At 37.5% G+C, this 24,115-nt stretch overlaps 1 protein-coding gene across 1 annotated transcript in view; it reads right to left on the reverse strand.

Moving 5' to 3' along the window:
• pax2a (paired box 2a) overlaps nt 1–24,115 on the reverse strand; it is a 71,895-nt gene that overhangs the window by 18,222 nt on the left and 29,558 nt on the right. The window contains exons 11-12 of the mRNA XM_087802310.1: nt 21,889–21,975; nt 20,239–21,768 (exon numbers count right to left, since the gene is read on the reverse strand). Of these exons, the coding sequence (XP_087658436.1) occupies nt 21,695–21,768; nt 21,889–21,975 (161 nt within the window). The 3' untranslated portion in view covers nt 20,239–21,694. The remainder of the gene's footprint in view (nt 1–20,238; nt 21,769–21,888; nt 21,976–24,115) is intronic.

Here is a 24,115-nt window from a genome sequence, read left to right on the forward strand (position 1 = left end):
ACAGCTGTTTATATGCTATATACTTGCTTTTTTTATTGTCAGCCTTAGAATATAATAGAGTATAAATGTTGAATTGTTTTTATCAACCATAAATAAAAAAGCTGTTGAGTCTAATTATTACATGTCAAAGTAATATAACAATATTATTTAATTCCAAATAAAGGTTTATTACTCTTCATACTTGTAAATGAAAGAAGTGGAACCAAGAGTATTTTTAATAGAATTTGTGTGTGTAGAAAACGTATGGAATAAATCCATGAATTGCAGAAATGGCTTTGCACGGCATTCACAGGCTAACGCATGCAGCGTGGACTTCTAGTCTTGGATTTGGGTAAGGCTGTCACAAGCTCACATGAGTGCATGCATCACAGAGCAAGGGTACTCATCCAAACCCCACCCCAAAAAAAAAAGGAAGAGAGAAAACCCCGTCCCCTGGTGCAGGGAATTACTGGGCCTCTCCCAGCTCCTGGTAACCCCTTCATTATCCACACACCAATGAGTTTAGATCAGATTCAGTCCTTCTGCAGGGGGGAAAGAAATGGAAATTGGGAGCAAGATCTGCAGTTCCTGCATCCGAACAATGCCTCTGTGTTTAGAAAATGGCGTGAAGCGATGGGTTTGGTGTCCGTTGAAGAAGGAACGTGCGTGATGATGAGCACGACTATTTATACCTGCGTCGCTGCTTCATTACCGCCGGACTAATTAAGCATTGCTTCATAAGAAATAACGTTTAGGTTTGGTGTTTTGCTCCTTCCATGAACTGTGCGAGCTCCCTCTGCTGCCATTGACCTTTCCTTCTCTATGTCCTCCATTCATTTTTAAATTAACCTCCTAATGGACCTCATCTGTCCACAGAGAGACTATTAACTAACGTCTGACTCACTCAGAGTGGAGGTCCTAAAGCTCCACCCACATGGACCATCCAACCAACAAGCAAGGAAACAAACATCAGAAAGAAGAGGTAACAAAATACTTCATTAGATGTAGTAATTACTATTTACCAGGAGGAGAATTAGATCAGTGCAATTGCTTCGACATTACAGCCTGGTGAGTCCAAAGATGATTTGGTTCAGATGAGCTGCCGAGGGATGTCAGGGACTTCCTTCCTTCCTCTGGTCTATTGTAGAGGCGAGAATTTAATGTAATAGAATCTGTTACGTGATGAAGACATTGTGGAGTACAGGTTTTAAAAGGATAGTTCACTCAAATTGTATTATTAATTTAAGTCATTTTCTACTTACCCTCAAGTCGACTAAGGGTTGGGATTATTTATTATTATTATTATCTGGATCTTTTTGGAGTTATAGGCAGAAACATATGTCGATTTGAGAGTTGCGATTGGGGCTCCTCTCAAAAAGACACTTTAAATACCCAAATACCCCGATACTGCTTGTCTGTGTCATTGCATCACAGATTGTTGTCTGTCTGTGTAGCATGTTAGCCTTTGAGCTAATGCTAATACAGGCTTAAGATATATACTTGTTAACTTTTTTAGAACAATTCCTAATTGTGAGGCTTCAATACAAGAGTGACATTACAGACGAGCAGTATGGAGGTATTTGGATGTTTTTAAGTGTCTTTTTGGATGAAGATGAAGACAAAGACGACTGAACTCTGGACGCTACATTAAATTGAACAAACATTTTGGTCTATAACGAGTAATAGATTACTCTGAAAATAATCCCAACCCTTAACCCAACCCACAAGTAATAGGTGAAGGCAGGGGTCAAGCAACCATCACACTAGGTTCAGGTTCATATTAGGTACTTTGATAATCTATCATGAAGACTTAATGGAACACAAAAATACAAAGTCTATGGACCCTGGTTCTCCCTTTACCTAGATGTGACCACAACCCGTTTTCATTCCCAACAACAAGTTGACATTTTCTTTTTTAAAATACGTTGTAGAATAACCGTGTCATAAGGGTGAATTAAGAAATAAAACCTGAAAATAAAAGTTCTCTGAAGATACCACGAGACAGAAGATCTGTCCACACTATTACTATGAAGTATGGATGCCACTAGGTTGAATTAAGAAAGACAATTGACATCAGAATTATTCAATGTTACTGTAGATGGTTCTGGACGTGGGGTGATCACAACAAGAGGAACCAAGAGCGCCTATTGTGTGCTTGAATTTAAGGGGGAAAATGCAGAATATTGGATGAAGCCACCCAAATAATTTTGATAGCAGCTGGAACAAAATATTTGTTAGCAAGAGAAAATCATGAGGTGTGATTTTCGGATAACGTGAGCAGCTGTACGGCTCAAAACTCAATATAAACTCAATACAAAGGCAACTCAGAGATAGCTGTGTGATCTCTGGAACATTTTAAATCAACCTAAAGATAAAAACGTGTGTAGAAAAGCAGACATCAAACAAAAAAACTGTTTCTGTAATTCGTCTCAAATCAGGAAATCAGTGTCAATCACCCAACCTCATGATTCCGAAGACGGAAAAAACAATCTTTAAGTAACAGATGGCAAAGGGCCCCTCTTTTGAACCGAGGTTTCAAAACCCCAACATTTACTCCCTCAGGAGCTTCTATTAGCCTTGGGATTTGAACACCAGTGTAGCTGAAGCAATTAGCATCTTCTTGTATTAGGAGAGGAAAGCGTGACAGTGTTTTCCAGGGTGTCAGTATGTATCATTAAAAGGCATATTTTAATTAGAGACATGTTAGTTCGTTACACTAAATGGATTAACATCGCTTGTCAAAGGTAGAGATATGTTTTACATTTAGGACCACTGGGGAACGAGGTCTCAATTTAACAAGACGACTCGGGCTGAGATTGGTCTAGTTAGTGGGGATGTGGAGGTGGCACTTAGACACTTTAATACAGTATTCAGATCATGTGGTTAACAGTCTGGCTGCTGGAAGAAATCAGAAAGTTGATTAATGCTAACCAAAGTGCAGGTAAATTATCTCATTGTGAAATGTATTTTAAGTAGATCGTAGCTTAACACAGTTTAGTACTAGACTATGTTTTTGAAGACCTTTTTCTGGACGTAGAAGCTAAACCATTTGACATCATTAGACACACTGTACTTTCCACTTTGTATTATCCAATGAAATATTTTTACACTCTTTATTAATTTATTTTTACCATTCTTGTTGCAAGAAGCTTACTTCAAATGTAAATGTAAAATTAGATGTCAATGCAAATAAAAATAAAAATAATGTAGATGTTAGTGGCAGTAGGATGCAGAGTAAGAAGTAGATGCTATTATTTCAGCACCTGAAGAAGAGCCATTCGCAACTTCAACGTGTGGTACATACAGGTTCAACCAATTTTTTTATGACTACGACCCTCATGTCAACTAAGGGTTGGGATTATTTTCATAGTAATCTGTTCTTTTTAGAGTTATAGACAAAAATGTTTGTTCATTTTAATGTAGCGACTGGAGCTCACTTGTCTTCGTCTTCATCCAAACAGACACTTAAAAACATCCAAATACCTCCATACTGCTTGTCTGTAACGTCCATCTTGAATTGAAGGCACAACAACAGTAATTGTTCAGTAAAAACTTAGTAAGTCTGTATCTTTTAAGCTTGTTTTTAGCAGATGATCACAGTCTCTAAGCTCCAGCTTGAAGTCTTCATTGAAACACATTAGCCAGATTTACGCCGATGGCCTGGGATCTCCTGCTTAAAAGAATCTCAAGTTATAGCCATAACATTTATAAGAAATATAAATAATATAATAACATTATAGACATTTGCAGTATGGAGGTATTTGGATGTTTTTTTGGATCAAGATGAAGACGAAGACAACTGAGCTCCAGTTACTACATTAAAATGAACAAACATTTTTGTATATAACTTTAAAAAGGAGCAAATTACCCTGAACTATTATTCGACATGAGGGTGAGTAGAAAATGGGTGAAATTTTAATTTTAGGGTAAACTAACAATTTAAGATGTTTCATTTTTATTTTGCCACTTAAGTACTTAAGGACTCAGTTAGCTTCATGAATGTCCAATTTCCAATAGCCTCTTGCATCAAATAGTTCACAGTAGAAACGTTGTTATACTATCAAATATTAAATATTATTGAAAAACATTGATGTACCATACAAATAGCAGCACATATACAGTGGGCCAATTCCTTCTCAACAGCAGCAGCAGGGAGGTCAGTGGAGTATGTTGGTCTTCTGTTAAAAAGTTTCAAAGCAAATGATTTAAACCAGGAGTTTGACAGCACATTTACTGACAGTGCAGCAAATACAGGTTCTGCATGAGTGTTTGGATCAAAGAGTGGTTATCTCTTCTATTGAGCCGTCCTCACCTCTGTCTTCTCTCATTACCGGCTGGACAACACAAATTTCCCTCCATAATCAGCTCCGTGTTCTCAAGTCAGCAGTTGCATAATAACCAGAATGCAAAAAAACACGGGTCTAAATAAAATAAAAGGGAAGAAGGACAAGGATCTTCTGAACATCACAGACGCTTGAGAATTGATTTCTTGCCTGTTAGTGGGTGAAAATGGGGGAGAAACTACTGCTTAGCCAGAGGTTCTACTAAATTAGATTCACTTTGTGTGTGCAGTCAGCAATCAGTCAGCACAGTCCACCACTTCGCTGCCTGTGTGGTAAGCACATATTCATACAAATTGGCTTTTTTTTTCTGCTGTGAATGAAATAATACTTCACCTGGCCATGGGGGATGACTCTACATACATTTATACACCATGTTCCATCCGTTCATGAATAACGGCTGGTGTTAGACAATGTTTTTTTTTGTACTTTCTGTGGGAAAATATTTCCTGGTACATTGTGACGTAAACCCTGCAGTTGTTTTTCTTCTGTTTTTTTCCAGTCAATTCGTAGACACGTACTGTGTGAACAACACCAAGCATGGGTTATCTCAGAGAGGATTTCATACGAACTGTACAGATATGGGGCATAAATAAAAGTATAAATGGAGGAAAACATATGAAAAACATGTTAATATGTATTTGTGTTACATTTATTTAATTAATACCATCATTTTAATCTGCAAAAGTCTTCAACAACTTCAAAAACATTTATTGATCCAGATGGAACTCTTGAACAACAACCTTGTTATGAACTATTTCTCAAATACTTTTGGATCTTTTTCATTGTTATTTCTCAAAACTAAGAGCATCCAGATAAATATCTCAGCTTATAAATTATCTCCTTGGTGGAACCTTCTTGGTTGGAAATTACTTTTTTTTGGTCTCATTAACCATTTGTTTCAATATATTTAGAAATCCAACCGGAAAGAAGTAATGAGGTGGAATACATTTTTCGTTTATTATGCTTAAACTTATACTCATTTATTTTGTAAACCATCAAGTGTTCACAGAAAATTCCTCTACGGCAACAGTGGTTGAAAAATATTTGATATTTTACCACCTGTTAATGTTTCAAATTGTTATGCTTTTTTTTGCAATTGTTTTTAATTTGTGACATTCATAATTAACATTTGGGTAACATGGATATAGATAAAGTTAATAAAAGGTGTTAACTATAGGATGACTATATAGTATCTCAGTTTTCATTTTTGTTAAAAAAACAACAACAAAAACATTAAAAACAAAAGGCAGGTTGGTTCCATATCACTTAAAATTTTGAATTTCAGAAGCCAGGGTCACAGCTAGGCGGGAGCCAAACTAGCTAAAAGCAACATAGTCCACGATAAACACAGAATGTTGTAGGAGAAGGCTGGAGTGCCCGGAGTAAACCCAATAAAGTCAAGGAAAACATAAGACCACCTCAAATGATGGGGGAACGGTGCAAAAATGTTGATAATGTAAAATAAAAGTCATAGTTTCTATAGTTATTCCGAGATAATTCAAAAAGAGCCTCAGTAAGTATCCAAACTCCACAATCATTCATTAATATTGTTTTTGTCATGTTAGGACGATCATTCCACAAGATCATGCTTCACACAGAGACTCCATTAACTCGGCATCCATCCTTTCGTCAAGACAACATCTTCACTCAACCGCCGTCACGTCTCACGTCGAGGTGTCTGAGGTGCCCGACTTTGCCGGATCCTGATTAAAATGTTGACTTTTTGCAGGGTAATAACCTGATTAATGTAATTGAATGTAAAAGGGCGTAGCTCAGCAGCTCTGCTGATCACTGGAGATGGATTAAGAGAGAAGGCTTTCAAATTGAATACAGTTCTCTCTCCTCAGCTTGTTAATTGTGCCGTTTACTACTACCTGAGTCAGTGACCACTGCTATTTAGTCTCTCTAATGATGATGCACAGTCCGACCAAACCACAGATAATTAAAAAAGCCTTCCCCTCCACCCCCCCAGACTCCTCTGTCTTGGGTTTGGTGTTGCATTGACAGGCTGCTCTAAGGCTTGGTATTGAGCTGTCCGCTTGGCAGAATCCTGCCTGCAGGACTACACAGACCCTTAATGCTGTTGTGTTGTACGGAGGAAAGTTGGCTATAGATCCTCAGTGATGGATGGGAGGAGAGTCTCCTCAAGTTCTGCTTCTCAGCGTCCGTTTCCTTTTGTTTGGCTTAATGCTTTAACACGAGGAGATAATTAGAAGTTGCATTTTATATGTGAGTATGTGGAGAATGTCTTTGAGATACAGTAGAGCTACTGTCCAAACATATCCAGGTATTACGTTTTTACCTGTAGATGAAGCTTGCTTTAATTCTCCTGTTTTTCTCAAATGCATCTGATCTTGTCTAATAAAGAATAAACTTTGATATAAAGAACAAACTGTTGCAGTGACAAACAAACTTGCCTGATTATGGTTCATTTCATGTCCAAAAGTTTAATTTTAGGGTTTGATAATATTTTCAAAAGATTTAAGTATGTAATTCTCAAGACTTTTTATACTTACATTTTGTATTTTACCACATAATGAAAACTAATATCGATGCCAAATGAATTAAAATAATGGAGAAAATTAAAATTATGTTTTTATTTGCAGGGGTGGGAGAGCACCTGAAGAAGAGTCATTCCCAGTTTTACTGTAGTTCTACCGATGTTGTTTACTATCATTTGAACTTGTTCTTTTGCTGGTGTGGACAGCAAAGAGAGCATACAGGTAGGTGAGCGTGTAGAGAGAGAAATAAAGGTAAAGTTTACTGGTTTATAATGGGTTTAAACGGATCATATATTTAGTATAATATTCTAAATCGCACCTTTGAATTTCTGGAAATTAACCCTCATTAAAATTGAAGAAGATGGCATGTAACCAAGAAACATAAAAAACTAAAAAAATAAATGTATACTTTTAGTTTGTAAAAGTTATTAGTTATGATTCTTTCAAAACAATGTTTATGCGTCTGAAAGGTTACACTGACTACTCATGTCAAACTCGAGACCTAAATCTAAATGCCAAACTATATATATTATATATATATTTTTGAATTGTTTCTCCTGCGACATCAATACCAAAACCATCTTGAACTCAGTGACCTTCAAGTTAACAAAACGACCTCCTCCTCCATCAACGTCTGGTACCTTGCTGCAACTATATTCAATATAATTAGATTACAGCAGAATAATTATACATTAATAACAGTGAAGCACTATAATAGTTATAAAGTAAGTATTTGTTATATTATTGTTAAAATGAGAAATCATGAAAGAACTTGAAAGTCGGCTAGACGGCGGGAAGTCTATAGATCTTCACCGTTTGCGGTCGCAGCTCGGAAATAATTAGGCGAGGAAAAAAAAGAGGCTGGTGCAAACTTCCTGCCACCATTGCAGAACAAAATAATAAAGGGAACGTGTGTGAGACAAAGGCAAGAGACCCCCACGGTGCCTGGGTCTCTGCTTCCTGTCACGAGTATTCCTGCGGGGTTTCACATGACAAAACGCAGAAAGTTGTTTTGTCCCAGTGCCTGTCACGATACACCCTCATAACCGCAGCTGTGTGTTTGTGTGATTGTGTGTTTGATTGTGTGTTTTACACACCAAGTGTGTGTGTGACTTTTTTTTTTCTCCTTTCTTGTGTTGGCATGTTGTCGTGCTGTCTTCTCTGTCAGCTCATAGCCTGGCACCTGCTCTTATGTTCCTAATTAGTCTCATTGAATTAATTATATTCTCGGCACATCTTCCTGCTCCTCCATTCTCCTCCGGTCGCTCCAGTTTCTTACATCTTCTCATGTAATCCACTCTTGATTCTTGTTTTTTTTTTGGGGGCCATTAACACGTTTTTCTTTCACATTAATTATTTTATGATTAATTAATCTTTGGTATTCCCTGAAGTATAAGCGTGATGTGAAACTGTTAAACTCCACTAAATGATGTCTGACTCCAACATCAAGTTCATATTAGCAAGTGATATATATTTAATACGATTCAAATAGTCAGGGATAGAAGCCAGAGATTACATGTGAACTAGGAGCACCAGAGCAAGTAGACCTTCACCGATTAGCGCATCCGTTTCTGTGTTTGTGTTTAATGCTTGAATTAACAAATAATGGGAGGTTATGAAATGACGTTTATTGGTGTTTTTTTTTTATTCTGATTTGCCTACATGTTTTAGGTTATTGTTGGACAGTTTCAGAGTAAGCTTAGTTTTGTTTTATTCATTTCAACATATAATATAATGGAATTAAAGAATAATTTTTTCCTTAATCAAGAATAATATATATTTCGACATGTACAGTATGTTGAATCCTTAATAGATAAATACAGTTTTCTGCATATAAAGAGGCTTAATACGATTGTTTAATCGTGTTTTTCTTTTAGATCATATGACACTTACTAAGCTCTTTATTTTCATCAAAATTGTTGCATATTTTGATATCGATTCATTTAATTATTTAAGAAACAATGTAAAATAATCTAACTCAAATGAGACACTGATTTAAAAACTGAAGTAAGGTTCATACATATAAATGATTCCTCTTGATAATATAAATAATTAAATGTTATTAACCAACCTCTTTGGTTTTAAGACAATACAATTCCTAACCCGTGTGTTGTCTTTGGGTCAAGGTTACCCAGTGCACGGAAACAAATGTGGTCAAGGTATCCCTTGTGTTGTCTCTGGGTCAAACATTTGTTCTTGTGCCTTCGGGTCACCTTGACCCTGAGATAACACAACGATTAATATAATTTAATTGAAATGCTTTTGTAAGAATAAAAAATAAATGACTGTCAAAGACTTTTCTCACCACAACATCTTACCAAATGAGACCGGAGGAGAAGAAAGTGCTGACTGGTTCACTGACGGTGACCAGCAGCAAAACAAGCTCTCAGTCAGTAAATAGAAAGAAGGAGAACACTTAACCTGTGACAGTTGCTCTGAGCACCTCTTTCGTTTGGGTTAGCTTTCCTGTTCCATTTGTCAAGTTCACTTGGCTGGTGTGCCAGTGTTGACCGAGCTCAGCACGAGAGGAAGAGGAAAGTAAACATTCAGGGTTGATGTGTGGAAGCAACAGACTTTCTTAAATAAGTTTGTGATGGTTCTTAGTATGTGACGGCGGAGAGGGCATCCAAGGTACACCAGCTTATCAATGAGCGACAATGGAAACCGCGTTGGATTTCACTTCCTGATCTCAGAGCCTCCCAGCTGCTCCTCATCCCGTGTTTTCCACTCGAGTATCCAGAGCGCACAGAAGAGATGCTGTTAATAATTCAGGGACTGGATGAACGGCGTCCAACAGCGCTACAAAAGACGGGATCAAAGTTTTGGCAAAAGCAGGAGTGCCGCAGGCTGATAGTGTTTCCCTGTGTCGCCGTCTGTAGGTTGACCATATGGACATCATAATCACCCGTGGGATGAATCAGCAGATTCTTGATCTTGCGCCCAAAATCACATGACACCGTAATTATCTGCTGTTGCCGTTGCCCTTCACTGAAATGACTGCTGCAAATCATTGTCGGAATGTGACCAAATCGTTTTTACAATAAGCTCTTTGAGCTATAACTTAGATTAGTCTTGCCGACTGATCGATACATTTTAACTTAACATTTATTAAAACATCTGCTGTTAATGATCTAGATTAAAAACTCTTAGTAAGTCGCCCATAAGGTACTGCAACTATAGAAGCACATTGAGTCTAATTTGGTGATTTAGACTATATTTTTTATTTAAGCTTGAACATATGTATTATTCAATTTAGACATAGTAAAAAACCTTTGAAAAAGTGTAAAAAAGTTCCAAAGTCAGATCAGATGAGATGGATCCTGGGAAAGCAACCAGTATAGTTCCTGTGAACTAGTTTTTATTTCTAACTCTACATTTTTAGAGTTCACAGTTCAAAAGTAACTACAAAGTAATACTGCGTTCCCAGAATTGTAAAAACAAACAGGAATTTTTGTAATGTTGTGGAATACATTATGCAATATAATAAAATCAATAAAATACAATGAGATAATTAAAATAAAATATAAAATTATAGAAGGCATTTTAATTTGTATAATGAAATGAAATAAATAAATCATTATTTTGGATAGTGGGCTGGATGAAGTTCTATACGGTTTATATATTACAGCATCTACTTTACCAGTTTTAACGTGTAATTCTACATTAGATTTCATTGAATATATACAATACAATTTTGAATAATTAACAGACCATTTTTTTTTTTTACATCTGGGCAGCATTTCCTCATCGTTGCTTTAGCACTTTGTTGCGTTTATTTGGTCGACAGTAGCAGTGATGCATTCGCAGTCATGATGTGAAGATTTGCTTTTGGAAAGTCAGTGGTTAAAGTTTGCATAGAAATGTACTATTTTTCATCCTGATCGATCTTGTCCTAAAACGTGTTGAAATGAATATAGAAAGAATACTTTTGTAGAGTCTGTTGTTTTACAATACGTTCGCCTAAAGTATGAACTGTTTAATCAGCTTTTTCATGCACGTAATCATGTCATTACCATGGTAATGCAGGTAACTTGTCCGTTAGAGTAATAACTTTTAACGTTTTCATGTTGAAGTTCCGTCATTCACTTGTATGGCCTATTAGCTACTAGCTAACAGTATCAATACACACAGAAAAGTTGAAAGCATAAAATAAACTTAGGACTACATCACTAAAATAAATAAAAATGACCATTTTGATGGTTAAGTAGGAAGGACACTGCTTGACACTGCCTGTATGCTCTGTTTAAATAAAGCCATGAGAAAAAAATCTCTTACACAGGTCATACAGACCTAAAAAAAAACAACTGGCAAATTTAAGAATTGATAGAAATATATATATATAAAAAAATGAATGAAAAGCAAGAAGGTTGCAGCTTTGCTTCCAGGTCCGGAGGGAGCCAAATTGTGACATTCCTGTGTGGAGTTTCTATATTGTCCCCATGTGGCGTGGGTTTACTCCGGGTACTCCCACAGTCCAAACACATGCAGAGGTTGATTGGGAACCTGGGGAACTTTTCCGTAGGTACGAGTGTGTGAATGGCTTTATTTCTTTGTGTGACCGGCGACAGACTGGCGTCCTGTCCAGGGTGTCCCCCGCCTCTCGTCTGAAGTAACTGGGATAGGTCCAACCCCCCCTATTACCACAAGCGGCAGAAAATAAATGAAAATTACATGTTCCTTTTAAATGATAATCCGTGAAAAATGTGGTAGTAGACATGTTACCAAAGCATTTACACATTTCTAAACCTTATCTTAACATCTCAAATGTTTACTTCTCGAAACACCTTCATTAAAACAGTATTATGTGTGTTTACTCTGGACGTCACGCGGGGTCACTCGCAGCCGTAAATAATTGCCGGTGTACTTGCAAGTATCCGCCTACCGGTGAGTTGAAAAGGTCAGACTTGTTCCACGCGCCACCTTTTAGGTCTATTAGCATCCCGACGACATATTCAGGAGATCGCTTGAAACATAATTACCAGACGAGGTACAGATGAATACTGTATTTGGGGGGGAGACGGCAAGGTTGGCTGGATATTGGCTTTGTCTCCATTAACCTGGAGCATGGTGTTAAAGGATCTGTTTGTGGAGAGAAAATGACAGCGTGTCGGGCTGACGGGCCGGACGAAGACAGTTAAAGGCCCCTTGCTGCATAGGATAATTAATAAATAAAATACCAGGGGAGCCCCTGCCATGCCTTCGTCTATGACAGGGGCTGTCTCCAGTGCGCTAAAGCATTAAATGACCAATTTCTGTCAGACTAACTTCCACCACGCTCCTTCCCTTCCTCTCTTTTGCTTTGCCCTCTCGTCTCCACTACTCTCTCCAGCCTGTCTCACCCTCTCTCCCACATCTCTCCCTTGCCTCCTCGTTTTCTGAAGTGGTGCTACTTTGCTCTCTTTGCACTGAGTTTTTCAGCGACTGATGGCTCTAGTTCATTTCTGCTGAATTAATTGGTCCCTCAATGAATTCTGTTGACAGGGCAATTCATCATGTGTTTGGCCTGACAGTGACTGGGTGTTGCAAAAAAAAAGGGGGGTGGCGTGGGGTGTAGAGGATTGCGTGTGGGTGAGAGTGTGCGTGAGAGTGGGTTCGGGGGGGTGGAGGCTAGGGAGACAGTAAGAGGTTGGTGGGGGTTAGTGGAAGTGGAATCCCACTCTGGCCGTACCCCTTTACGGTCCTTCCATCTCTAAGCAACTTTTGCATCTTCTTGTTGTTTGGAAGCTAAATGGGGCTATAGGTCAAATTATGTTACCGTCTCTCTTAGATACACAAGTCTGAACTCAAGTCATTCTCGTCCTGTCTGCCCCCCCCACACACCTAGATAATTAACCACTCCAACATAACATCTGTGATCATGGAGATCAAACCCCTTCCTCATAGTCTATTTTAGACATCTAGGTTGGAATCCAACTTCTGACACCAATTGTGAAGGGCAACTAATGTTATTTTTTTTTAAAATAAAGCAGAAAACTTTCTTGACTTACTAATATTGAAGTCTTTCTCTCCAAGATGCAGTAAGTCCCTCATCATGACCATGTTTTGAACTTATTACTTTATAAACTTCTCCTCCGTCTGAAATCTGAGCGAACGAGAGGTTACAATAGCAATGAGTTTCAATGGCTTCACTCCTCCAGCCAGCTGAAATCACACCAAGCTTTGTTTATACAATGAGTCGATTGGAGGTCGATACATGATTAATTACGTGCAGTGACAAACCTTGATGAACCTTGACCAACATTTAATCTCCAGAAAAACAGTGTTTTCAGTGGGCGGGGCTTAAGCACATTTTCTAATGCAAATATTTGAATGAAAAGAGAGTTTTGTACAAACAGACACATACTGATGATACAATAGTGTCCAACATCTATTTAAGATACACTTAAATCAACACTTAAGCTACTCATTTTTTGTGTTTTCGAACCGGGTCATGTTCAAGAGTAATGTGAGTTATATTTACCATAAAGCACACTTGATATGCTAAATATAGTTGAAACAGTTTTAAAAATTCAAGGTTTTTATTGTACACTCTCCATCGGAATTGTCGTCACAAGCTAGCATTAGGGTTATAAAAATGTTACCCAGTGGGTTTGATAGTTGTCAAAGCAATAAAACAGATTATTTAACCTTTTTTTAAAGTATCCCCCCCACTGTTAGAACAGTGTTATTGCAGTGTACTTAAGTGTAAATGTCCTCACTGGGGTCTGCATCTGTTTACAAAAGCTCTCATTGGGTTTTTTCCGCTTCTGGAATCTATTTATAAGTATTTTATGCTACAACCAATGAACCAAATGAAACAGTCTTTTCTCAACCACTATTGGATAGAAGTAGTACTGTTTGGGTCATCAAGGCAAAATTGTCTGCGTAAATCAACCGTCACAATAAAAGCCTCAGGCTACCTGTGAAAGTTTTGTCCCTTCAAAATAAAAAGTAAATCTCAGGAATATGAAAAAAGTAAAAATAGCTAAGGGCCTCTTTAAGAACACTCAAATGGAGTAGCACAGGTATATTATGCAGATGTAGTTGTACCATCACTGCAAGACTATCTTGGGAAGATATGTGATGGAGAAACATGGTTGAGTATGCACTATAGTTGACTGGATTTTGACCCACCAGGTCTTCCAGGAAATTCTAATTATTTCACTGAGGAACCATTAAACCGAGGTCTTGATTAAAAGTTTCCAGGATGGATGCAACATCAGAACCATATTTGCGACCACTCTATTAAACATCTCTCCATTAAAACCTTCAATATCAGTGATAAAAGTGACTCCACACTGAGAACAATTCTGACTTCTCAACATGAACTTATTTTTAAGTGAAGGAGGGAGGCACTGCTTCTTAGAACTGGAACCTGAGTCCCTTCCATAGCAGCGTCCGGAAGAGCTGGTCAGCACAGCGGTCTACTCTCAGTGTGATGTAATCAGGTAGTGAAGCATATTTAGTGTTTGATTAAACAATGTGCCCCACAATGGCCATTCAAAACTCTAATTTACCTCCTGAAGGGAAACTCTGTGCACTGCTGACTGATCCAACAGGGACCAGGACGGTGTAATAGCATGTATTTGGCAGCCCGGGGGAGGAACGCAGCGATTGCATTAGCCCAGACAGCTCTGTGACTGCTCATTATTCTAATTGTGAACTTCGGCACAGGATGCACACGAAGCCTCGGCATCTTTTGAGCCCCGAACACGGAGAAAGCCTCTTTAAGCTGTGTTGAATCAATCAATGCTCACTCATTACAAACATCACAAAGTCATGTTCTTGTCGGCTGAACGGTCTCACCCGCCCGACAGTGGAAATAACCTCATAATCATCGTTCTGTCAGAAACTGGATCATCACAGACGGGTCTTGAACTCTTTGACTTCCGTTCCGCTGGAACATTTTACAGTCAAATTTACATTTTCATATGCATAGATGGGTTTTTTGGTGCTTTTCTTAAAGGGTCAGCGGACTGGATCAACTCATCAAGGTTGTGCTTTCTCATCTCACCCCAGATGTATTTTGTTTTTAGATAAAATTGGATTAGTAGCTTAATGTTTGGCCTTTGCTCTATTTCGATTTGTACTTCAGACGTTCTATTTCCATGATAGAAAAGGTTTTCTCTTGTATAACGACTTTAATAACTGTAGATTATACAGTATATTGTGGTCACTTTTTGATGGATTAAGAGCTCAAGTACAAATTGCGTAATCTGCATTCATGTGTTTCTCAAAGCCGAGGGTTAATGTTTCTACAAACAAAACTAGCTAGGCAATAACTTAAATGAACTCAGGTCAAAACTAATGTTTTTTTTAATAGAGTTATTATTTAAACCCCTGTGGCACTCCTGATACGATTCTTTTAATGACACACAATTGGACAAGTATTACTTGCTACAAAGCCATAGCATATATTAGATATATTCAAATGTAGTCTTGTTGAAACTGCTTAATAAGAAACCTGTTGGTATCATGTTGTCGTTGATGTGTTTAAAAGTTTAAAGTTTAAAGGGAAACTAATGTTTAAACCTAACTCTTCTGACTCACTCACATGTTTTAAAAAGTTGAAGTCTTCCTCTCCAAGATGCAGTAAGTCTCTCATCATGACCATGTTTTGAACTTTTATAAAGTTCTCTTAAATCTCAGCGAACAAGAGGTTACGAGAGCGGAGTCAATTATGACATAATAATGTCTTCACTCCTCCTCCAGCCAGCTACTTTGTTTGTACAACAATTCCCTTGGAGGTGGAGATTTGATTGATGACACAAAGTGGCAAACTTTGATGCTTGACCAATCACATCAAAGTGGGCGTGGTTATGGTAAACAAGGTTTTAGCTCCAGAAAACCTAGCTTTTGAGTAGGCGGGGCTTAAGATTTTCTAATAAATAATATATTTTAGCCTTAAAAAATATTTCAATGAAAAGAGAGTTTTTTACAAACAGAAATAGAAATAGAAATAGAAAAGCTTTATTCATCCCCAGAGGGGAGACACATACTGATGATACAATAGAGTCCAACATCTATTTAAGACACACTTAAATCAACACGTTAAGATAAAATGAAGCTCATATTCAGAATTTTGCATATTTAATCTTCTCAGACATATATATGTCCTGTCCTTCTAGCATTCAACCACATGACGCTACAATATTTATCTCCGTTGCTGATCCTGACTATGACACTATTCCATTAAGACATGCATTTTATATTTCAGGAAATCAAATAATATCAGGCCTGTGTTGGTGTTGACTGAGCTCTGGGTCCGACATATCACTGTCAAAGCATCTTTTCTACCTAAAACGTATTCAACATTTGAACCTTTATATACAAAGTTTTTTTCATTCCATTTTGGTTTTCTACTATTTGAACATGAGAGAGAGGTCAAACACGTACAGAAGGACACGCAAAACAAATATTCGATGATGGAGTTAAACATTATTCTCAAACATCACAACAAAGAATGTTTTTCAGACTCGCATTAACACGTGGAAGTTCATTTTACATATTAAGTCGTCTCAGCGTCTGGCCCACTGCTGCTAGCCCTGTTCCCAACCAATCCATTTGGGATTAACAGAGTTAACGAAGGCGGCTTTGTAACAATACTGCGCCCGTGCAGCCACTAATTAAAGCCGCTTCTAATGAGGGCCTGTTGATTGACACGGCGGCGCTGGCCTCTCCCCTCGCTGCCGTCAACTATGACAGCCACATGATGAGGCTGATGACAGGCTCGCATGCTCGCGGATGACAGCATGTCAGCGCTGGACCACCGACGTGTCTTGGCCCTGAAAGACGCCACACCCCGAGATTTGTCGAGAAACTTCCAGTCGTCCGGTCATTCCAAAAAATGTATTTCATTCCAGTGGTACACTTGGATCAACTTAACTTTATGAGTATTTCTACCTCAATTTTCAATTGGTTTTAATGATCTTAATTCATCTTTATCTACATGTTGTGTCAGGCATGATTCTTGCCCTGATTCTAGCATGATCCGCAACATCAACTATCAGAATTTAAATTGCACATATTTTCCACTCACCCTCATGTCGACTAAGGGTTGGGATTATTTTCTGAGTAATCGGTTCCTTTTTTAGAATTATAGACAAAAATGTTTGTTCATTTTAATATAGCGACTTGTGATGTTGAAGCCTCGCCAAAAGGAATTGTTCTGAATGTTTTTTTCTCTTGACTTTATTTTAAGTTTGTCTGTAGCAGAAGCTAAAGGGCTAACATGCTACACTGATAGGGAACACTCTAGGTAAATATCATGGGAGCTCCCAGTGTCTACTGTCTCCACAATATGGACTAGTTTTTGTTTTTCTTCTGGAAAATTTATCTTGTTGGGGTTTCAATACAAGATGGATGTTACAGACTAGCAGTATGGAGGTATTTGAATGTTTTTAAGTGTCTTTTTGGGCGAAGATGAAGACGAAGACAACTGAGCTCCAGTCGCTACATTAAAATGAACAAATATTTTTGTCTATTACTCTAGAAAGGAACAAATTGCTCCCAAATAATCCCAACCCTTAGTCGACATTAGGTTTAGCAGAAAATGAGTGAAATTTGAATTTTGGGTGAACTATTACTAACTAATGCAGAAAACCTGTGCAATGTGTTTATGAATGTGTTCACATGTGAGTGAGTTTCAAGTCTGTTAAAATAATATTTCATTTGAATCCCATCACACAAATTCCTCAATTCATCCAAACGTGAACTAACTGAGAGAATAACCCTTTCAGGAATAATAAAAAAAAAATGCTAAAAAATAAAGTACTATCAATATTATTGAGGAAATCCAGAGAATAATGTTTCTAAGAATTTTTTTTTTTCTAAAATGATTTATTTCTGCTTTTTAAGATGAAATATAATAGCAATAACAAAATTAAGAATTAAAACTTCCAGGAAATCTGTATCTTAGCATTTGTTTGTGGACAGTGGGAGGAGATTCGCATGCCTGGAGTAGACCGCAACTCGGGATTTAAATTCTTTCACATTATTCTAATTAAAGAAAATTTCAGGTTGCTAACCATCTCTCTTTTTCCACGTTGTTCTATATCACTACACTTCCTAAATAGAGTTAATAACGATTTGATCTCACATCCATGAGCAGAAACTGGAATCAAGCATCAAATGGTGTTGTATAAACTAAATAAAAAACCTAAGAGCTCGGGCGTCTCGAGCCTGGAGAAGTCTCGCTGTGTATCACAAGCTGACAATGAGGGCGAAGTGTTTCAGTAAATCTTGTGCAAGCCCCCTCGGCCCCCGTGGCAGGGGCCTCTCTGCGCGGGGTTTTTTGAGAAGCCCCGAGGATGACAGGTGCTTTTCGTAATGCCTAACTGATGAGAGCCAATCAGTGCGGCCCATTCTGCTGGTGCGTGTGTCTTCTCTGCTGTTGTTGTCATCTGGTCTGCTAAAGTAAAGATGAGCTTGACTGACAGATGCATCCGGGTTCACAGTTTATTGGTTTCTCCAAGTGAGCCAGATATGCCAATTTAGACAGGCTAGTGACAAAAAGTTCCTATCTAAATGGAATAATTTTACCACTGGGAATTCTCAGCTGGGAGAGGAGGGAGGGTTAGCGTGTACACCAGGGCTGTGGTTTTTTTTATCTTTTAACAAGGCCTGAATGACAAACACGTAGGACAGTTGACAGAAACTGCAGCTCTTGATGCTTCACAGGGGATCCATGGAATAAACAATAGGCAGAGGAAGAAGGGAAAATTATGGCCAAGAGGCAGAAGATTGAGGAGAAAAGTGGAAACGAAATTCATCATGAAATGAATTGGAGTTAACCTTCTTTGTCTTTGCTCCTTTGAATCATTGTTTCACTTGGAACTCAGGATAATCTCATAGGTTTTAACAACCAATACAGCTGCAAAACTCCAAAATTGTTTGACTTATCTTACGGATTTTCTGATTTTGTCTGGTCATACAGTCTGTAAAAAAATATGTCATCAATCATTGCTAATTTGAAAAGTATCATTATTATTGTGTATTTTTTAACTGTGTTTTTTTGTGAGATAACTATTATTTTTAAAAAATTGAAATAAGCTCTTTCATGCACACTGTAAATCCAGCTACTCATAAAAAGATCTATTTACTTCAACAATGCAAAACGTAAATTTATTTAAACATTTATTGAGAATTCATGTTGTTTACAATGTAACATGAGCCAGTATTTAAGAACACAATTAACTTTGTACATTTTGAAAAATCAAATTTTTATTACCTCTTTTTTCGGCCTCACTCAATGGCCTAAAAACATTTTTTTTAGGATCGTGTAGCATCAATGAAGTTGTAAATGTATTTGTAATAACAGAATCAAAACCAAAGTCACAGCTAAATGGACAAAAATGTAGGAAATTTACAATAGTAAATATAATTTACAGACAATTTCAAAAGTTCATCTGATTGACTGTATGTCAATCAAGTGATCAATGATATGGGATCCACCCTCACTTTCTCTGGGATCGTTTTGGAAATTGAAATTGACATGTTAAAGGGTTAGCTCAAAATTCAAACGCATGTCCATGCTAAAGTAGCATCTGGAGCTCAGTTGTCTTCTTCTTCTTCTTCATAAAAAAAGACACTCAAAAACATCTAATTACCTTCATACTGCTCGTCTGTAACTCCATCTTGTATTGAAGCCTCGACAAAACTCTGACAATCTTCTTTAATTGTTACTTATTAACTATATTTTGACCAGCAGTATGGAGGTATTTGGATGTTTTTAAGTGTCTTTTTGGACGAAGATAAAGATGAAGACAACTGAGCTCCAATCGCTACATTAAAATGAACCAACATTTTTGTCTATAACTCTAAAAAGGAACAGATTACTCTGAAAATAATCCCAACCCTTAGTCGACATGATAGTGAGTAGAAAATGAGTGAAATTTGAATTCTGGGTGAAATATCTCTTTAAGTACCTGATCATCAGATTTGTACTTACAGTCTCATATTTAACTTTATTAGTACAATCAACAACAAGAGTGAATAAATGACTTAAAAAAGAATTTATTTCTCATGTGCACAGAAAAGAAAAGAAACAAAACAGTGATTGAGGCCAAAAGTCTTTTCCATTTTCCTTTGTCTTGTCCTGCATCTTCTTTACAACAGCAAAAGTCCCCAACAATTATTTTTTCCATGAACTGAGACAAGTATGAAAACTTGAGCATAGTGTAACAACAACTGAGGAAAGCTTGTTCTAAGTGCAATTTAAACAAGAAAAGCTTCTTTCAAAGAGCAGGAACTGTGACATCATCTTGCAGCAGATGACGCGCACAGATTTATTTCAAACATCGCAGCCGTGTTTCGGAGTATTCTCGGGAATAAGTTATTACTTGAATATGGGACGTGAGTCTGGTTAGCACACGAACGACAGTAAACATCATGATTGTGACTTCAGTAAACATCCATTTACTCAGTCGAAGTCCAACAACAAAAGTTAATACAGAAAGCCATGTAACTCTTTGCATAGTGACAAAAAAATGACATCAAAATCAACTAAATGGACGAAGACGACTATGTGATGTTAGCATTTGAACCCGACTACAACTTCAGCTGCGGGGTCACATGATGTTGTGCCTTTTCTCTAAAGCACAACGTTACATCAAGACACAAATGTAATGTGATTTTTTTTTTCTCTGTTTATCTACAAAATTGCCCGATAGACGGTGTTGCTTTTGTGAGTGTCATCATATTTACAGAGAAGACTGTAGGTCTTCACATTATTCACAAGTCACTCAACAAAGCAGCGTTTGTCGTTACAGGTTGTATATTGAGTTGTGTCACCGTTTTTTTCATGTCGTTTAACTGTCACAACGTTGTCTTAATACTGCTTCATGTACATAGACTGTAAATCAAATATTAAATAATAACCTAAGTCTTTGGCAAATGTAGTTACAAGTACATTCACAAAATAATTTCCCCCTAAAAAGCATATTCCGTCAGTCCACATAGAGAGTTGCATGAAATGAAAGAGGGTCCGTGAAGTTCTGTTGTCAAAGCGAATTGTAGATTTTGTAGCTTTGGGGGTTGATTTTTTTTTAAATTTAAGGTGATGTATTATTGTTGTGTATCCATGAGAAACAAACACATCAGTGAATGATCTCTTGGGCTCCACTTATTTACCTTCCAAGCCTTGCTAATAATTACATTTGGATATTTTCTCATTCTTTATAATCAAATAATCCGCCTTGAGGCGACAAATTTGATGAATCATCAAACGTAGATGAAGACAAGATTGTCCACGATGAAGCAAACTCCACTCAATCCAGCAAAAAAAGAAGAAATTCTTAAATTAAAAAAAAAAAAAAACCTCCAGAGAAATGATTTAAAATGTTTTAAAATAACTTTAATATTGGAAAGGAATCCCTCTGTGGTCTGAAATGATGTGAATATTAAAAGTCTGGTTGTGAAAGTTGTAAATAAATAGAAGCAAAAAGTTTCAAACCAGTTCAACTCTCTACATATTCATCAGGACCGATCTCAGCTTTAATGGAAAATACTGCAGTTCAAAGGAAACATGAATAAAACACCACCAACAGCAACATAAAAAACCCACAACATTTGTGTCCACGTGGTATTCTTCACACTGGTTTTCATCAATTTTGTATTTTATAATATATATATTTATATTTATATAATCTCTTCAAAGTCTTTCTGGGATTATTCGTAAAGTTCTGATCGCCAGACTGGAACCCAGATGAGTGTCACGCTGAAGTTGGTCCAGGTATACGATGGTGTCCATCCAGCCGGATCCTCCTCTGAAACATGGCGGGGATCCTCCTGGTTCCCTCTTCGCTCGCGTTCGGCCTCCTGGTTTTTACTCAGACGGGGACAATATGGAGGCCGAAGCCGTGGTCCTGGAGTTTGTGCCGGTCTCCGTAGAAACTAGTGGCGGTCGTAGGCACTGGCAGCAGTGGGTGCGCCGCCACGGGATGCGGCACTATAATAATAAGGGGAACCTGAAATTAACAGAAGAACGATCCACGATCAAACTTTGTGTGCGACAGGTGTTGGTATTGACCTAGTTGTGAACTTTTTTTTTAATGAAGAAAACCTTAAAAAATGGGGGTTTAACTTACTTAGTAACGCTGGATTGCTGAACCGCCAGGCTTCATTATAAGTGGTGTACTGTGGATGAGAGTAGGGGTTTCCAGAAAAGTCTCCACCTGATGAAACAAAACAGAATAGTTTATTAGTCACGAGCTAACATGCTAACTTTGTTTCAACAAATCATTGGTGTCATTTCAATAAACTTCATTTCAAACTTCGAGTAATTTTTTCGTTTTTAGAGGTATAGACAAAATGTTTGTTCATTTTAATGTAGCGACTGGAGCTCAGTTGTCTCTGTCTTTATCTTTCTCCAAAAGGACACTTTAAACATTGTATTGAAGCCTCGACATGAGGAATTGTTCAGGAAAAAAATCATTTTTAGATTTTTTGAAGCTCTCAGTCTCTTGCCTAATACTCTAAGTTTATCCTTGTTCAAACATGTTGCAAGATTTAAGATGATGGTCTGGTATCTGCCACTAAAAACAAGATTAAAATATAGACTTTAATACAAGATGGAGGTTACAGACGAGCAGTATGGAGGTATTCGGATGTTTTTAAGTGTCTTGAAGAAGATGAAGACGAAGACAACTGAGCTCCAGTCTCTACATTAAAATGAACAAACATTTTTGTCTATAACTCTAAAAAGGAACAGATTACTCTGAAAATAATTCCAAGCGTAAATCAACATGATGGTGAGTAGAAAATGGGTGGAATTTGAATTATCCCTTTAAACCACAAACGTTTGGATTATGTCCTAAAACATGTTCCCAAATTTATAAACTGACCAAAAATAAATACTTTTACAAAAAGTATAGGCAATTTGTTATAAAGTTGTTTAGTATTTTTTATACTAAACAACTTTATAACAAATTGGGTTTTGAAGGGATTTTGTAATATAGTGAAAAATGATAGATATTAGATATTTTATGTTAACATCAAAATATTCTTGTAGATTCTAATGAACAATATTTGTGTCTTTAGAGTTCAGGTCAATACGGTTTAAAAAAGAGAATCCGATCTTAGAACACCGGTCAGTGTGAATCCTGGGCCTCACACATCAAGTGTGTTTACAGTTGTTTGCAGGGGTTCCAAACACGCCGGCAGTTGTAGCGCTGGTAACTGGAGCTCATCCCTGAGAGAGATAGTGATTTAAATATTTACAGGCTCTCCACGCCGCTGTGTTTTGACCCTTAACTGTTTGCTGTGAACCTGAACTGCGGGTTAAGTAGAGGGGAAAGAGATACGCTCGGCAGCCCTGGGTGTCCGGGGAGGCGCGGCGAGGAGCAAAAGCAGTGTTTATCGACGGGGTTGGTGAGAGTGTGCTGTGTGGACACGACCAGGGTAATGAGCGCTGGGAGCTGGAGTGTAACTGAGAGGAACTGTCCTATCTCACGGCCACTGATTGTGGTGATCGCCTATTGAGTTCAGCTAATGTTCTCGTCCGCAGATGCTAACCGCAGCCTAACACAGCTATAATAAGCTTCAATCCGGGGTCAGAAACAGCACTTACAGCTACTCAAGACGAGGGTGTGTGTGTGTGACGGTGTGTGTGTGAAACAAGGGAGTAAACAACTAATTGATCTCGTGAAACTATGAGAGACTTCAATCTGATTTCTCATTGTAGCCGTAAACAACTGGACAGAGAAACTTCAAGTTGGTTTTTAGATTGGTCCAGATAGGGGATCAGACTCCACCTCCAACAAGGGGAAGGTTCAAGATTTAAATCTAGTTGAGATTCTTGTTTGCATCTAAGCAGAGATAACTTGTTCGCCATCAACCTTTTTCTTTTCTTTTCTAAATTATATCTTTACATTTTTCTACAATTCTACATTGTGAAACGCTTTTATTTTGACATTCACTAGCGTTGTTGTTGTATCACTTTATTGAGATGTACTTTTGGTTGTTTTTTATGCCGGATTCTCACAATAATATCATCAAAAAATGATGTATTTTATTACTTTTAAACTCTTACTGTTTATTTATTTTAACTATTCCAGAAACACGTTTATTCTGATTACAATAAAAGCAATAGTCTGACCTACTTTTCTTTAAAATAATAATACAGTTAAAGTGATAGTTCATCCCAAATTCAAATTTCACTAATTTTCTACTCACCCTCATGTCGACTAAGGGTTGGGATTATTTTCAGAGTAATCTGTTCCTTTTTAGAGTAATAGACAAAAATGTTTGTTCATTTTAATGTAGCGACTGGAGCTCAGTTGTCTTCGTTTTCATCTTCGTCCAAAAACACAATCA

Source organism: Callionymus lyra, chromosome 11 (genome assembly GCF_982586985.1).
Source record: "Callionymus lyra chromosome 11, fCalLyr1.hap1.1, whole genome shotgun sequence".
Lineage (NCBI taxonomy): Eukaryota > Metazoa > Chordata > Actinopteri > Syngnathiformes > Callionymidae > Callionymus > Callionymus lyra.